This window comes from Caenorhabditis briggsae, assembly GCF_000004555.2.
Source record: "Caenorhabditis briggsae complete genome, chrI, whole genome shotgun sequence".
Classification (NCBI taxonomy): domain Eukaryota; kingdom Metazoa; phylum Nematoda; class Chromadorea; order Rhabditida; family Rhabditidae; genus Caenorhabditis; species Caenorhabditis briggsae.
Window position 1 is genome coordinate 9,485,718 of NC_013489.2, and position 18,057 is coordinate 9,503,774.

Genomic DNA, 18,057 nt, shown 5'->3' on the forward strand with positions numbered 1-18,057 from the left:
GGCTATCACTGAAAATGAAACGACATCTTTCTCCCTAAAATGCATATCCCATATTTCTCTGCATTTTCAAAGTCCGCATGCAAATTCACTGGTATATTCTCCAACTATATGCTCTGCTCCAAATATTGGTAAGTTTTTACATTTTGTAAATATTCTGATGTTTCTATTTTTAAAAAACCAAAAATAACACTAAACCGGAAATGAGTAATAGTAGGTGATACGTTTCGAAACTTTGTTACTCATTGTATGAAATACGAGACCTTAAAAACGTTCGTTTGATCTCAAATTGATACTCCAAACCGGCAATTAGCTCTGTGACTAAAAAACGACTTTTCTTGTCTTTTTTTCTGTAGAAAACCGGCATGTTCATCAGAATGAGTTGACGATGAATTTAAAATGATTCTTCCCTTCATCAATTGTTTATTACTGAACAAACATGAAAATAGAACATGAACAACACGAAAGAAAACAGAGCCCAGAAAAGATGCTCCAAAAGAGTACTCTTTTGCTCATTTCCGGTGGTGCCGACCAAAAAGAGCCAACGAGAATCTAAAGTGCTCTTTTTGTTGATGTGCTTTGAGGCAACGGATGCTCCGACTCTTCTGGAAAACGATTATTTTTTTAGTGGAAAAGAAGAACGAACACAAAAAGACAAAGTTTTTTTCAATTCCAGATTTATGAGATTGCTTTTCCTGGCAGATTGGTTTCTTGAATCTTCCTGAAGATTTTTTTGGAGTTCTTCACTTGAACAACTTTTTGCAGAAAATATGAAAAACGGGGGGAGAGGAAGAGAAGGTGAAAGAAGAAAAAATCATGTTGGTATCGAATTTCTAGGAGTGAAAAGAGCGATAATCAAAAACTTTTGTGTGACCTACCAGGGAGAAAATACCGTATTTGCTCTGATAGAATGCCACCCAAATCGTCAACTTTGAGCCCACATATCTCATTTTCTGTAAATGATATGAACAATATGTCAACCGATATATTATTTATCATAATATCAACATTACATGATCAGTTAACAAAATTTTCTGTCACAGGAGCTGATATAATTGAGCTCAAAATTTACAGTTTGGGTGGGTGGGCTTCTATTGGGTTAAATACGGTAATGGTTATTCAGAAATGCCACATCCGATTCTTCAGAGCCCAAAAGTGAAGTCTAAAGTATTTGCACTTCAAAGTTATTGTCAAACTTCAATAGGTCTGGAGCGAACTTTTATACTTTATAAAGGTTCCCTGAAAATCGTACAAGCTCGACCTGATCTATCGGAATTTCGTACCCATGACATCCTTAAACCTTTCACTGAGACACATAATTTTTTTCCTACTAATTAGCCATGTTGTGAAGTGTCGAGACACATGTCATCTACCCCATCTACCCCCATCATATTTCTGTGTTTATACTTGCACTTGTCTTTGGCGGGGACACATTTTGTAAATTCTGTTCTTTTCATCTTTTACGAGCCATTTGTTAAGTCAGTGAGAAATTTCATGAGCCGAAAGCATAATATTGTTTACAGGACTGACTGTCAATGAGACCGCTCTGAAAGGATGTATGTTCGATATCACTCAATCAAATTCGATCTTAACCCAGAGGATATGCGGGTAAGTCAAGAAAAAAATGACTGAAAAATAAGTGGGCTGAGCCGGGGATCGATCCCGGGACCTCTCGCACCCTAAGCGAGAATCATACCACTAGACCATACTTGTAATCCGGGCCTTTGCCGGGCCTTCGCGGGCCTTGCCATGACTTCTTTCAGAATCAATGTTTTCGAACCAATTCAATCAGGCACGATAGAGCTTCACGAGTACTACAAAACGGTATTATTTAGAATACTGTATCTTGTCTATGAACAGAGTTACAGAGCAAAAGGAGCAAAAAAGGGAGGCCCGCCCCGGGCCTGCCGGGCCCTGCGAGAAAAGCCACTTTATGATCTGTAACTTTGTTCATAGATAAGATACAGTATTCCAAATAATACCGTTTTTTAGTACTCGTGGAACTCTATCTTATCTGATTTAGTTGGTTCGAAAATATTGATTCTGAAAGAAATTATGACAGGGCCCGCGAACGCCCGGCAAAGGCCCGGATTACAAGTATGCACTAGACCACTCATCCACGAATGTTACTCTTGTTAAGTTCCATTTTGTTTTCTGCTTTTCTTAACGTGTAAAATAGCACCAAACAGTACGGGGAAGGTATTCAATTTATCAGAATTGTAACACGTGTGTCTCATCACATAGAAACCATGAATAATGGGCGGTCTCGTTTGCACTCAATCATCGTCTCGTCCAGTCGGCAACTCTTCTTTTCTTCATCTCATTTTTCCTCCCTTCTTCCAACATCTTGAAGCAATTTCTCTGCACTCTCTTCATATCACCCACTATTTCTCCCCATTATTATGATCCCAAAAGCCTGCGCCTTCTCGCTATCACACACTATTTTAATATGCTTTAAAGTCAGTGATGACAAGGGAGAATCAAAAATTGAGAGAGATTTTTCTGGGATAAGAGATTAGTAGGAAAGTTGTAGAGATTTAGACAGAGAATGGGATAGGACCACCAGAGCCAGAATTTGATACTTTGTGGCCGATAAAATTGGCACATTCGGAAAAGAATTTATGGGGTGCCAGTGGTAGAAGAAGCGCGGCAAAAGTTGTTTGTGAAGAGGAAGAAGAAGAAGAAAAATAGGAGGAGGAAAAAATAATGTGGTCAGTGGAAAATAACTTAGAAACGAAACGACGAATACTATAGGTAATAGAGAGAACACTTCATTCAAAAGATGAAAGGAACCTTTCCTTCGAATTTCAAAGAGAACAAATTTAAGAAAGGGAATTTGAAGAATAGTTTAGATGTGCTGACAGCATTTCTAAGAGTCTCAGAACATCAGAGTATAGAATATCGGAACATCTAGAGCCTAAACTCTCCCGATGGATAAAAATTTAAATACCGTAAACCTGTATTAGCTGGGGTCCCTCTCGGAGGGCCTTTCTATCAGAGAGTGTCCTTCTATTGAAGGGGCCCTTCTAATACAGGTTTTACTGTATCTCGGCTATGGGCTCGTAACTTCTGGTCAGAAGTATATCGGTGTTCGGTTTTCGTACGAAGATTGGCCAGTTTCTGATCGAAACTTGCCCAAAAACGGCTGTAAAGCGGGTAACGGTCAGATTTCGCCCGGAAGCTGGAAGTTGAACCAAGATTGGTTGGCAGTAGCTGTCTTATCTGGAATCTGATCAATTTCCGACCAAAAGTTCCTGATAAGCTGTCAGTATTTCTAGAACAGATAATTTTACAGAATCGACTCCAAAAATGCTGCAAAAAACCCAGAAAAGGGGCCAATATACGTTGCGGAGCCAGTTGAAGTATGCTCCTCCAAAACTCCTTTTTCCATGTCAGCTTACTAAATTTTCAGCTAAATGAAGGAGGATCTATGCCTTTACAATGGAAAAATGTCTACTTCATGCCCAGCAATCAGGATGAGAACGTTTCACATACTGACATATTCTTTACGGTTCGAGCTTGAATCTTTTTTTTTGATGAGATTCTATTTTTTGAGATTGTGGAAAGTGCGAAACATGGTGAAATTCGGATAGATGATGTGGTGACAAGTTCCTTCACATATGCTCAATTGTTGGCAAGACGAGTCATTTATAAGCATGATGGAACTGAAAGCAGAGAAGATCGACTGTCGTTTCAGGTTTTTCGATGTTTCCAAATTCACCTTTAAACTGAATTTTTAGATTGAATTCTCTACAAAAAACAAAGAATTTGCATCTGCTGAATCGAAGACGTATACTCTGAGAATACGAATAAATGGAGTGAACGATGCACCAGAACTTGTCAAAAGAACAAACGACGATAAACTTCTGATTGCTTCTCGTGGCAGTCGAGTGATGACGAATGAGATTCTGATACTGACCGATGCGGATGATAGACCGGAGAAAGTGAGAGTACAAGTTGTTGAATCGAATGGAGTTCATATTGAAGTACATGGTCAAAAAGTGAACGAATTTAGTCATAAACAATTGATAGAAGAGATGGTTTCGTTGGTGGACGAAGGGACTGATTTGGGAAGTGGACGGATACGGTAGGATGCTTTAATTGTTTGAGCTCTAGTATGGACGAAAAATGATTTTCAGATTGATTGCAAGAGATGGAGAAGCGAGAAGTGGTGTTGTAATTTTGGAAACACAGAGTACCAAAGTGGACGTCAAATTGGTTCATAATACAGGTCTGAAGCTACTTCACCATTCAAATTCTCTGATAACAAATAGGTTTGTTCTTCTCGCTTCTTTTTTCCCAAAACATAACATCGAAAAAATTCCAGAAATCTCTCATTCGAAGCATCAATCAAAGATATGATAGTTTCGTATCGAATTGTGGATATGCCAGATACAGGAGTTGTTGAATGTCTTCAGGAGAATGAAGACAAGTTCAGTATGTGCACCACGTTCACTCAATCGCAAGTGAACGAGGAGCAAGTCAGATTCAAGCACACAAGTCAGAGCTCATCACCAAGTGATATGTTCAGTTTCCAGGTAATTTTTTGTTGTTGATTAAACAGAATTATACAGAAATAGGTTTTTTCAGGTTGAAGCCGGAGAATTTGCTTCAATGGTGCACGTCTTCCGAATCGATTTTATCCCAATGAACATAAAAGTTTTCACTCGAGAGCCCTTCGTTCTCAATGGAACTCTAACCATGTCAATCAGTCGACAGAACCTTTTTTCGTGGACTTTTCCAAAAAGTTTTTCTGCTCATTACTTGGTATATCATATCGATGAGCCACCGAAACTTGGAACACTTTCAAGAAGACTGTCAGGTGGAAAACAAAGAAGAATCGGAGTTTCTTCGAATTTCACTCAACAAGATATTGATGAAGGATCGATTGGCTACAAACTACACTATCAGCAATATTCCATCGTCAACGATTTCTTCGTTTTTCGAGTTGTCTCTCCAGCTGTTTCATCTCCCCTTCTCAGATTTGATGTGAGTTTTTTTTTTCGAAGAATGCGATTAATTTGAAACAAATTTCAGATTGTCTATGTACCAAAAGAATCGTCAATTCGACTGGTCAATAAAACAATTGTTGTCAAAGAAGGCGAAATTGCATCGGTAATTTTTTCTTCTAGCTATTATTCTGGTGCAAAAAGTACTACAACGACACCTACAGTAACCCAAAACATTGTTATTTTCTCGTTTTCACTTTTCTCGCTAAATCCATTTTCCCCCTTCGAAAAATCCACATGACTGAGGACATTTTTTCCCTTTTCCGGCAAAACTTTTAGACCTTCTTTCAGCTATTTTTGCTTATTCTTTTTCGATTTTCTCATGTTTTTTGTCTGTAAATCAATGAAACGGCGTTCGCGAAGATTACTGATTACTGTAGAAATCTGATTTACTGTAGAAATCTGATCTACTGAAATCTTCACAGCTTTTTTTTACACATGTTGACATCATTTGTATTTTGTAAAGAAACTACAGTAATCTACAGTAATCTTGACGAACATCGTCCTGTCGAATTGCAATTTGCAAACAGAAAAACCGAAAAAAAAAACAAAAAAGAATCCTCAAAAATAGCTGAAAAGGCTAAAAATGCCTAAAAATTTCACCAAAAAAAATCAAAGAGACATAGTTTTTAATAGAAAATATCTGGTAAAAAAGAACCTGGCCACCGCCATTTCTCTTCCACAACTCCAATTTTTTTCGCACCCTGTAATATTTTATATCAATCATGTTCATTATTTTAGATCACATCTGATTTCTTATCACTTTCCACTCCCGATGAATTCGACTTCATTTTCCGAGTCGTTTCTCCTACTCTCCATGGACAAATACGTCTCCAAATCGGTGAAATTCTGAAGAAAGGTTCTAATTTCACCAGTGACGACATCTCAAAACACCGACTGACCTATTCTCATTCTGGAGATGAAACTCGCTCCGATGAATGCCGTCTTCTAGCAATTTCTCGTCACAATCCAATGAGACAAGTCCCTCTGACACTGAGCTTTTCGATCATTCTCTTGAATGACAATGCTCCGAAGTTGTCCCAAAATGTGACCGTTTATGTAAGAATTTTTCAGTTGTAAACATTTTTTCATTCTGACCACTTGCAGATGGTCGAACGAGGCGAACGAGTTCTTCACCCATTCCTTCTTCCTTGGATCGACGAAGATGTTGATGCATCTGCGTTGCTATTCGATTTCACGCAAAACAAAGATGCTGCTATTCTATCTACAGTATCTCCTTATCTCCCACTGACTTCATTCACACAACATGATATTGATGAAGGAAAAGTTATGATAAGACATTTAGGACATCATGGAGAGTTTTATATTGGGTAAGATATCGGTTCACTGAAATTAGGAAAGTACTTTAATTTTCAGATACACAGTAAGCGACGGTGCTCATCGTGTTGAAGGGAAAATGCACGTTCTCGCTGCCAAACCAGATGTCTGGGTGGAAAAATCGGAAGTCGCTTTGATTTGTGGATCACGCTTCCCTCAAACCATCCGACTCTCGTCCAATAATTTGACAGTGTTGACTAATTTGGATGTTCGATTGGAAGATATTGTTTACTCCACTAATTCGTCCCGATTTTCTGTCGGTACGCAAAGAAAGTCAGCGAGAGGATTCAGTCAAAAAGAGATTGACAACGAATCTGTTTGGTATTCTGTACCGAATCAAAATGCTGTTGAGAAACTGAAAGTTGCAGTGGCGGATAGAAATTTAGAAGTCGAAGTGAGTTTTTAAAAAGGGACGCCGACCAAATATTTTATTGCATTGAAAATTTTTTGAGAATTATGTATTTTCCTGATATTATTACGAAAAAATCCAGAATCCCCGAATAGGGACAAGGAATTGAATTTCCACGCAGTGAGAAACCTAGTTGGCGGGCCGGCTCTCTGAACTCAAATCCTCGTCGCAATTCGGAGATTCCGGGTGTTCTCTTAATTAACATATATTGGAAACGGTTTGAAATACAAGTTATGGATCAGAAAAATATATCGTTTCAGCTCCGAGTCCGTTGTGAAAATTCTCGTGATTCGTTTACCTACCAACAACATCGAATGCTCCGTGTACCAGTTGGTGGAGCAGTTCTCATCGACAAAACACTTTTGGAAATTCCAATGATTGATGCAGAGCCACCTATCATTTATCAAGTGGTTAAACATCCTAACTTTGGATATTTGTCTTTGGATTACGGTAGACACTTTTTGGTTTTTGTTATTTTTAACTTTTAACCTTTCAGAGAAAAGTTTCTCGTCTCGAGTATCAAGATTCACAGACAAAGACGTATCATCTGAAAGTGTACAGTATGTTCATAACAATGCAGATCATTCAAACGATTCAATCGATTTTCAAATTCAAGTTCTCGCTAGAAATTTGAGTTTCCACCTCAAACTGGATATCGACGTTTTTCAGAGAAATGTTTGTGGGAATTCTAAACTCAAATGTTAAGTTTTGCATTGCAGATAACAATTTCCACTTCGTTATTCTCTGTACCAGCTGCTGGTCGAGCTCCTATTACTTCCAATTTCTTGAAAGTGACAACAAGTGAAAATGAAGAAGCAGTGATTACTGTAGTGTCTCCTCCAACATCCGGATGGGTTACAACTGACAGTATTCACAATATCACAAGTATTTCTTCAATTGGTAATGTGAATTAAGTAAATTCAATTCAGAACTCTAGTTTCAGCTACATTCACAACCAGAATGATCGAGAATGGGCAAGTTTGGTTTGTATCGGATGGATCACAAGGAAACGATAGTATTGGAGTGCAGGCGTGTGTGCAGGATCAGTGTACTGGAACGCATCTGATGCAGATTGCAGTTACAAGGATCAACGAAAAAGGTTTATTGGATATAGGGTTTTTAGATTAAAAAAAAAAAGTTGCAGGACCTGTGATGGTGAGGAATGAAGTGTTGCGAGTTACTGGAAATAGGGCATTGATTACGAATAGTCACTTGGATGTTGAGGTGAGATACTTCAATTACTGAGAAAAATTGATTCTGAAAAAAGTGAAACTCCTAGGATACGGATACTCCGACAAACTCCATCACCTACATTATCGCCCAGCCATCGAATGGAAGAGTTGTAAAAGTTGGTCAAGTAGAAGAAGTCATTTCAAACTTCACTCAATTCGATGTCGACCAATCGAATGTGGCATTTTTGGCAACTAACCACAGTAATCCTTTTGGAGGGTTCTCGTTTCATGTCACAGATGGGAAACATAAGGTTTATCTTGTCAAATTAGAAATCCACTGAACATTTGTTGTTTAGATTGGTCCTGAATGGTTTTCAACTGAATTATCGTCTAGTTCAAATATCCTCGAAGCAAACGGACGTCTCGTGGCTTCCCCATCATCTGCTACCGTAATCGGCACAGAACTTCTTCGTGCCAATATGCCTGGAACTCGTCCTGATGAAATTGTATTCACTATTATAAAGCCAGCCCGATTTGGAGAAGTACTAGTGGATGGAATTAAAAACACTGTGTTCACTCAACTACAGGTTGTATTATAAAAAGGATGTTGTGGAAAATTTCTTTTTTCTTTTTTCAGATAAACCGAAGACAAGTTGTGTATTCTACTGTTGGATATTCTGATCAGAACGAATGGAGCCGACGAGATTCTTTCTCGTTCAGAGTTCACAAGAACAACTCTGCTCAATTTTTAAACACTAATGAAAAGTAAGTCCATGAAGATACATCGACTTTCCTATAAGCTACATTTTCAGATTCCGAATCACAACAACTTTTGCTGCCATATCAGACAAGGTTCTTTCAAAATACATAACAACGGGTCCTCTGATTGTCTCTCGAGGTGGATCTGCAAGTTTCAATCAATCTCATTTGGATGTTTCTGCATTGGCAGACGCTGTTGATAAAGAGGTCAGTAAGAGAAATTATTCATTTTTTAAGTACAGAAAAGTTTAAGAAATTGTACAGCAACACTCGAACGAATTTCCTTCTTTTTCTGATCCACTTTCCTTTGATGACTGTTTTTCAGTTTTCTTCTTTTCATACTCTTCTCGCTCTTGGAAATATCTCTCTTTTTGCTTTTTCAATAACTTTGTTTCGATGTCCGCTATAAGTTTCTGAGTCATTGATCCCCATTTCAGATTCTCATCCTTCTCAACTCCCAACACCATCAATCCATTTGAATCCAATTCCGCATTTCCTTTTTTCTTCGTATCACAATGAGCAATTGTCAGTTGACCTTCGGGACTTTCTAATCGAATGTTCTCAAAGGAATATGGTTCTGGAAAGATTTCCTTGACACAAGTCGTGAAACTTTTCGTCTCCGATGGATTCAGAATCATGCATAATTGTTCGACCGGGAACAATTCTTTTTGGAAATTTTGTAGAGTGAAAATAGCGGATTCCAGAGTGATGAGCACTTCTTGAGCTTTTCGAGATACATTCTTCAATTCAATATTCAGTGATCCTTTAGTTGGAACGACGAAAAGAGTGGTAGACAGTTGAAGTGTGAACTTATTATGTTTTTTACTTGGTAGACTGCTTTCAGATGAATTTTCTTTGACAGTTAGCATTTTTCTGAAAACCAAGATGTACATGTAGATTGTTCTCCGAAAACACCCCCACCAAAAAACTTTGAAAGTAGCGAAGTTAGCAGATTTCCATGGAAAAATAGCCAATATTTCGACTTCATTTTTTTCAGATAGTTATGATTGAAATCGGAACAGAACCACGTGCGGGAACACTGGAGTGGTTGGATAATGAAAGAAATCGAGTCTCTTGGACCGAGTTACGATCTTCTTTTCATCTTCTCTATAGGCATATTGTATGTTATTTCAAATCTCATTCGCAGAATTCAAGTTCAAACTTCATTCAGGCGACAGATTCTCTCAGCGATTCTCTGATTTTTCATGTTTATGCTGCTCGAGAATCAACGAGACGAGCTAGTCGGATTAGAATTTCTGTAGACATTCAAATCAAGAATCCACCTGATCCAGATGTTCAGGTTTGCATATAAAACTGTTTTTTTTTGCCCACCGAGAATTCAATTTCCAGGTTATTTTATTCCCGGACTCTGTCTCTATTCTGAACAGTGGATCTACTCCACTACTGGCTGATATGCTGATGACACGTCACAAGACAGTTCCACCTCAATCAATCGTCTACAGTACTCAACAACGTGGAGCAAACGGAGTGACTATTCGTCGAGGGGACGATGAGGTTGATCAGTTTTCCCAACAGGAAATCAATGACGGAAAGATCTCACTCTGGCACACAGCCAACAGGCATCAGACAGCTGCCACGTGGCACGATGTCATCGTACTGGACATTGAAGGACATACAAGATCATTGGTGATCGACATAAGACCATTGGATTTGATGTTGAAGAATCATTCGACGATTTGGTATCCACAGGGAAAAACTTATGTTGTATTGAATTCTGAGCATCTGGGAGCATTCTCGATGGGAAATCGGAGCAGTTTGAAGTATAAAATAACTAGTGGACCAGAAAATGGAACATTTTATTGGGTTGCTGGCGAGAAAGAAGCAAGAGAATTTAGTCAGAAAGATATTGATGACGGGAGAGTACTGTATGCACAATTGAATATGCATTCGTATCAAGTGAGTGACCGAGAAAGAAAATGTTGCATTATAATATCTTATAGGACAAGTTCGACTTTGTTGTGGAGAATGATTCGAGAGACGTTCTCCGTAACAGTTCAGAATTGAAAGTTCGCGCTTTGGTTACTGTACAGCCTGTTATTGTCGAGGCAAACACAGCTACTCCTCTGACTACTTCTCAAATCAACGCTTCTACACTTTTGGTTAGTTTCAAACGGGACTGTTCGAAAAGTTTTTCGAACGAGGTTTCGAGTTTTCTAGGCCACAGACTTTTTTGGCCTAAAAATGACCTGATATTCACCTGGTGGGGTTTTCTATGACCGAACTTTCGCAAGTTGGGTTTTCTAGGCCATCCTGGTGAGTGGCCATGAAAGTTGTTGTCCTGGAAAACTCAACTTAAAGAAGTTGGGACACCCTGGTAAATGGCCCAAGAAAACCCACCAGGTAAATATGAGGCCATTTCTAGGCCATAACCTAGAAAACTCCATTTGAAAAGGTTAGGCCACCATGTTTTTAAAAAGGTTTAAAAAAAACACACACTGTTTCTGAATACATAATTTTGCAGAATGCATCACCTCGCTTCTTTTTGACGTCCCCTCTGAAATACGGAAGATTGACTTTCGATCCGAACACCAACTATTCAACGTATTACTTCACATATACTGATATCCAAAAGGGAATTGTGTACTACAAAGCGTTTAGTACAGATGAAGAAGTGCATGAAATTGTACAATTGGAAGTGAGAGCAGATAATGTTCAACCAGCTCGATTCATTCTTCCCATTACGATTCTTCGAGCCGATATGGAATCTTTTGATTCGCCACCTTCAAATGACCTAGGAGTTCCCTTCTCAAATAATGGTCCAGGTCTTCCGAAGTTTTCAATATTTGGAGAGAACAGCCTTCCTGTGGTTATTCTTGGCGCAATCGTAGCAGCTACCATATTTGTGTTAATATGTAGAAGATGTGGAGACGAAAAGAAGAAAAATAAGAATAGAACGCCGCTGAATGCGAAATTGGATACTCCAACAAGATTACCTCCATCGCCATCTGAAAGCATTGATCATGAAAAACCACCGGATTTGTTGGGAACTACTGTATTTGCATCAGTGAGGCAAGCTGAAGATCGAATGACAATGAAGTCATTCAACAAACCACCGAAACCAGAGGTAGAGAGTGTTTAAACACACCCACAGGGTTTCAATAGCCCTGAACAGAAATCGCACTCTACCGAACGTGAGATTAGGAATTCTTTCCTATTTTTTGTCTGCATTAAAAGTTATCTGGGCGCGATTTCTGACCAAGCCTTTTGGAACCCTGTGTACACCCATTAGATGTTATTATAAACTGGAATTTTCAGCCGGCGTCATCTCGAAAACCACCAAATCCACGACGCCAGAATGTTTCGTCTCTGGATTATGCTGGAATCTCTTCAGACACACCTCCACCGATGCGTCTATTCGAGCAAGTTGCACAAACTCAACCAGCGAATCATTATTGGGTCTAACCACATTCAATTTCACTTTTTTTCTCACATTTTAAAATATTTTATTGATTTTCAGTCAAACTTTGTGCCTTTCCGTTCCTACTTTCAATCATTCTTTCTCACTGTGATCTCTCGAATTTATGAATAAAGAAATTCATTTTATGAACGTGATCGTTTATTATAAACACATTTACTTTTCAGTTTCCAAGAAATAATACTTTTTCGGGGTACGGCAAAGGAAGATGTCAGTACAGATCTTCTCAGCGGCTTCGTGATTCTTGAGCTTCTCGATGATGACTTCCAGATTCTTTTCGATCACTTTCTCACACATATCAACCATGAAAGATGGAACATCTTCTTTGCAGAACTTGTCAACAGCCTGGAATTTTATTTTGTTTGAGCATGATGTAGAATGAGCAGCTTAAGATGATGAGTGGTTCATGGTTCCTAGGAGTGATGTCTAATGTCGTTTGAAAAGTGGTTTTATTTTGGATTTAAAACTATGATTTTCAGAAGTTCGCATCATATTTGCAGTTAAAAAATATGCCGTAAAACCTGTACATATCAGAGGGGGCTCACTCTGTCAATTTTAAGCTCAATTATCTCAATTCTTGTCCTAGATATTAAAATTTTTCAACTGATAAAACACTTATGAATTTATGATAAACATTTTATCAGTTAACAACTTTTTTATATCTTTGACAGGAACCAGGAAAATTGTCTCAAAGTTAAACGTTAAGGGGCCCTTCTATTACAGGTTTTACGGGGATCTAAAGGAAAATTACCACTAATTTTGAGTTCTAAATGCAATCTTCTCACCTCTTCAATATCACCTCCGTGCTCTAAAACCTTATCAAGCTGATTCACAATATTGACGCATAGTCCACACAATGGTTTTGATGTATCCGTGTGCAATCTCTTCGAGCTGTCAACAGTCGAAACCACGAAAAAAATCACAACTGTAGCTAGCAAAAAACGATATAGAAGCTTCATTTTGGTGAACAAATGAGACGAATGAGGTTGGGGAGGAATGTGGAAAGGGGCGGAAAAAAGAAGTGTAAAAAGAGTGACCGATCAAGAACAACTGTTGGGTTGTCATAAGAATAGTGTAAAGTGTTTACAAGTTGAGCACAAAAACATGATCGATAAATATTCAAAAACAAACATGTTTTGGGTGGAAGTTGAACATTTACATCAAACCAAAAAGCGGATGTGAATTCCCGTAATACTGAAATGATTTTAGACTACGAGCTCAGGAAATGCCAGAAAAAGGTGCAATCTGGCTAATGATAGCTAGTTGGCAGCCGAAGAAGAACCGACGGGCCGTCGACGGACTATTGGCGGACGCTGGGGTCTGCAAAAGGGAAAAGTACTTTTTTGGCAAGATAGGGCACAGAAGAACGCAGGATTTGGGCCCAAATGGTATCGTCCCCCGTGCTCCTAGCTTACAGATATAGTGTCCTTACCTTGCCGTTGCCGTGCTCCTTCTACGCATCTCGTCTATAGCCAATCAGTTTCAACGAACGGCACACATGAGCACAGTAAAAGCAGAAAATGTATTCCCAAATTAGGGACCAGTGCCCCAAGTAGGGAAATATGTGCCAAACACTTTCTAAGTCCGTAAATATAGTAATTTGAGTAAGCGAAAAATGTAGATTACTGTATCAAAAAATACAAGTTGTTCTTTGGTCCAACCTTTCTGGCAGTCATGAATTCATCAATATCAACAAAGAGTTTCGTGCAAAATGTTTATACAATTCCATCCATTGGAATCAGATTTCATTTGGAATTATGCGAGTTTGCCGCACACCTTCCAACCTCCTAATTTCATTTTAGTACTTTTGTTTGGATAGTCTAGTCTTTTTTCCCTAATGGAGGAAAAGTTACATTACTGTAACTTGACCATCGCCCTCTTGGCGGTTTTGGCATTTTCTCATATTCATTACAGGTGAGAATGAAGTTCCAGATTCTGCTGTAATCTCTCTTGTATGTTCCAGAATCTGGTCCCTCGAAACCGAATGCAAGTCCCTTTCTCATGTTCATGTTCGTGAAAAACGAGACGTTCCCATGTCCAGAGGCAAGAATGCGTCTGACACTCTCTGGTTGACGTCACTCTCTTCGGTTAAGATTGGAGAGCTTATGCACAAATGCACTGAAATCCATGAGTACTGTAGCGAACAAGATGATGTTCGTGGAAAGCCAGGACCAGTGGGACCAATAGGACCACCAGGGAAACTGGGACCACCTGGACCACAAGGAAGAAGAGGATTAATGGGAGTTCCAGGACATCCAGGTCCGATTGGACCTCCAGGTAACATTGGAAAAGATGCCGACTGTTCCACTTGTCCTGTACGAGACGAGCTATTGATGGAACGCGAATTCAAGTGTCCTACGGTAACTCATTCTTTATAACCTTCCGAAGAATCAAATATATATTTAGATTGAAAACTTAGAATGTCCTAATAATAAAGAACCAATTCCAACAACTCCATGGCCTTCGGTGACCCATCAACCAATGCCCGGCCTAGTACAGCAGGTTTAGGATTCTAAACTTTAGAATTTTTTGAATCCATATGACTTTCATACTTTTTAGATTCTAACAAACTACAGTGAAGTCGAAGGATGTGTGAAAATCTGTCTGAAAAACTACACGCTGGATGAAGAAATTGAAGAGACTATCACAACTCCAGTGGCTTATATTCAAGGAGTTACAGCTCGTAAGTGCTACGATTATGATGTCATAAGTAGCCGGAGTAAAGTTTGTACTAGCATAAAATTTGAGTAAAGCGTTGTACTGAGTTGAAATTTGAAGTGCAAAACTTCAACTAGTTTATCAGTAAACTGGCCCAGTTTCAAAATCTTTACAATTAACAATCACCAAATTCTGTGTGTGTGTCCGGTGTTCCCGGTTCTGACACCCTAGCGAAGTCCCCAGTTTACCAAACATTTTCAAATTTTCACAGATGATCCGAAATAGCGGCGAGATGTTGCCCGTCTATTTTTAATTTCGAAAATTTGTTTCTGACGTCTTCTGGAGACGTTCTTCTATTTCTACATAGCAAATCTTTCGAAAATTATTTTCACGTCATTCCCGACCAACCCTTCTATTTTTTTCTTATCCACATTATATCTGACAAAAAAGGAGATTTTGTGGAAATAATTTTCTGTGTCAATTGTGAAAGGAGTGAGAAAGAAAGCATTCAGAAAATTTGAAAATTCTGGCTTTCTGAATCCCCTAACTTCTCAAAAACTGAATTTCGGAGATTCTGATTCACAAAATTTTTTTTTTAGTTTTTCGAAAACGCGAAATTTTAACTATTCCGATGCTTCAAACATTCGATTTTACTCTGAACTTCTAAAATCCTAATTCGGAAATTCGGAAATTCGAAAAATTGGAAATACGGAAACTCGAAAAAACCGAAAAAAAAAATTTCACTCGAAAATTTGAAAATCCAAAGTTTCGAAAGCTGGGGAGTCCAAAAAAATCAAAAAATCAGAAACTCAGAAGTTCAGAATATCAGAAAGCCCAAGTTCAGAATTTAGAAAATTCTTAAATTCATGAACTTTGTGAATCAAAAACTCAGAAATTAAGTTTTAAAGAAATTCGGAAAATCACATTTGTGTTAAAATTTTAAAGTTTGGGAATTCGTGAAGTAGAATCTCAGAAAGTCGGAAATACGGAAACTCGAAATTACAAATTTTCCGAAACTATGAGTTCTGAAAAACCAAATGCTGAGAAACTCAGAAACCCAGAAACTTGAAAATTTGAAAATTGAGAAATCTTCAAGTTCTAGAATCACAGTTTCAAAAATTCAGGACTTCTGAATTTCAAAACTTATGAAAAAAATTATAAGTTAAAATTATAATTCAGAAAAAATTTAATAGTTCAAAAATTCGGAAACTTTGAAGTTCAAAGGTTTTTAATGCTCAATATGAAATTCAACAATTCGTAAATAATAGCTCTTCAAAACCCGAATTAAAAAAGATTATCTGGGTGGTTAGACGGGGATGACCTAAATATTGCTTCAATAATATTACTTAATAAAACAATTCGGGCATCAACTAAGACATACTTCTAATCTACATTTCTGATTTGTCTGTCCAAGTTCAGACTCAATCGGCTAACTCCGAGTGGGTAAAAGAAAAACATTATGCGGTTATTCAATAACCGTTATTGTAAGCAACTAAAAGTTGTAAGCAACTAAAAAGCAACTAAAAATTCCTCTTCTGATCCTCTCCGATTTTGAGATTCAAACATTTTAAGTGAAGCCAGGAGATTGTAGCCGCCGTCAGGCGGCGGAAATCGACTGGTATATTATCAATTTTAAGCTGAAATATTGCTTATCAAAGTTGTTTCATCTCATGAACACCACAATATACTCGTTTTTATCCGTCCTTGTAATTGTGAGACACCATGTAATTTCCAGACTGCCGTCTACAAAATGTGGGGAAACCAGTTTTCCATTCTCACTCAACCACGTACTACGGTAGCTGGATGAGAGATGCCTATCCACCAACCGGAGATGTAATTGGTTCCAACTTTTCAAAAACTACTCTAATTGTTCTTAGGATGCTAGAAAACGTTATGTTATGAACCATTTCCAAGGACACGAGCTAATTGAATTCCGAAACGAAGCCGAAATGAGGAGAGAGCATGTCGGAAAAGTGTAAGTTCTGAGAAAAATATGGAAAAATGAGAATTTTCCAGCCATCGCCTTCCTTACATTTTCGATGGAACGAATCATGTGATATTCAATGCATCTTTATTTTATCAAAGAGCTGGTTATCCAATAATTGCGAAATATGAATTCAACTCAAAACAATATTCACAATTCGAAGTTCCCGGCGCTGCTTATAGAGGGGATCAGGTGATAAATAGTGTTGATAACTTGATGTGATACGAAGTATTTCTACAGTATCTCTACAACAATTCCATGAATTATTTTGATCTGGCTATTGACGAAAATGCTCTTTGGGTCATGTTCCATTATCAAGAGGAGCACTTCTTGTCTGTTGCCAAAGTGAGTTTCTTTGGTTTTTTAATTCAGACCAGATTGTTTTTCTTTTCAATTTTTAGGTTGATATAAATAATTTGACCATCTATGAGACATTCAATTTAACCATTGTCAATCATACGGATGTTGCCAACGGAATCGTCGTGTGTGGAACAATTTATTTGGTTAGTGAAAATCACGGTGATTTTTCCGGAAGGTTTTTTTAGAAACACCTAAATTTGTATTTTGCTTTTTTTGAGCTTTTTCCGATGGAGACTCGGCAGTTAAATTTGAAATTTTCGCGTTGAGACTAATGTTTTTTAATTGGCATTCGAGCGCATTTTCATGGCGTTCCGAAAAAAAATCGCCGTGGGAAATTAACATTGACAGTTCACCAAGAAATCTATTCAGGTTGAAAGTGCATCTGAGCAATCGACATACATCTCTAGCGCTTACGATTTCTACCGTAACACTTACTCTCAACCACTGATAAAATGGATCAACCTGTACAAAAATGCGAATATGATAAGCTACAACGCCTACGACAAGAGAATCTACATATACGATCATGGCTACATGCTTTCTGTCCCTCCCCTATTGCATTGGTTGGCTAAATAGATTTGTTTTTTAAGGTCCGAATGAAGAATGATTCTGGTTGATAAAACAATTTTTATTGAGGAAGCAATACATGAAGCGAGGTTATAATAATCAAAGATTTCAAAAACATTTTCAATGTATGACAAAATAGAAATAGAATCACTAATCAAAGTAGACAGATGAGACAAACACCAATGATGTATTGCCGGAATTGTGAAACTGTAACCTCGTGTTTACTGACTCACTGAGGCTGCAAAAGTGACAATTTCAGATTTCCGGCAATATTTAAACATCAGAAAATATTACAGTTCAATGGAATTGCAAGTGAGGGTAAAGCGGATTGTCTAATTGCCAGCAATCAGGATTTTTTGAAAATTTCA

General features: G+C 38.1%; 3 protein-coding genes and 1 non-coding gene across 4 annotated transcripts; 2 read left to right on the forward strand and 2 right to left on the reverse strand.

Annotated features, from left to right (window-relative positions):
- Positions 1-961: 961 nt before the first annotated feature.
- CBG12570 lies at positions 962-12,107 on the forward strand (the record flags this gene model as incomplete). The annotated part of the gene is given in 27 exon segments (XM_045240150.1): positions 962-1,152; positions 3,293-3,359; positions 3,410-3,508; positions 3,554-3,694; positions 3,738-4,084; positions 4,137-4,271; positions 4,325-4,535; positions 4,588-4,986; positions 5,035-5,112; positions 5,748-6,065; positions 6,114-6,337; positions 6,384-6,738; positions 7,014-7,203; positions 7,250-7,428; positions 7,473-7,653; positions 7,697-7,852; positions 7,898-7,977; positions 8,033-8,236; positions 8,282-8,512; positions 8,563-8,690; positions 8,705-8,891; positions 9,682-9,804; positions 9,856-9,984; positions 10,035-10,601; positions 10,646-10,804; positions 11,167-11,778; positions 11,961-12,107. 27 exon segments carry the CDS (start codon positions 962-964, stop codon positions 12,105-12,107), a joined length of 5,838 nt encoding a protein of 1,945 aa, XP_045094905.1.
- CBG28545 lies at positions 1,643-1,706 on the reverse strand. Its single transcript has one exon. It is a non-coding gene (tRNA).
- Positions 12,108-12,276: 169 nt separating the features above from the next.
- On the reverse strand, positions 12,277-13,079 carry Cbr-spp-15 (the record flags this gene model as incomplete). The annotated part of the gene is made up of 2 exons (XM_002640039.1): positions 12,277-12,465; positions 12,906-13,079. 2 exons carry the CDS (start codon positions 13,077-13,079, stop codon positions 12,277-12,279), a joined length of 363 nt encoding a protein of 120 aa, XP_002640085.1.
- Positions 13,080-13,957: 878 nt separating this feature from the next.
- Positions 13,958-17,698, forward strand: Cbr-cof-2 (the record flags this gene model as incomplete). Its single annotated transcript, XM_002640040.2, has 10 exons — positions 13,958-14,034; positions 14,084-14,480; positions 14,527-14,622; positions 14,680-14,803; positions 16,514-16,611; positions 16,656-16,753; positions 16,795-16,954; positions 17,003-17,107; positions 17,164-17,265; positions 17,492-17,698. The coding sequence occupies 10 exons, from the start codon at positions 13,958-13,960 to the stop codon at positions 17,696-17,698; spliced, it is 1,464 nt and encodes a 487-aa protein (XP_002640086.2).
- Between the last annotated feature and the right edge of the window lie 359 nt (positions 17,699-18,057).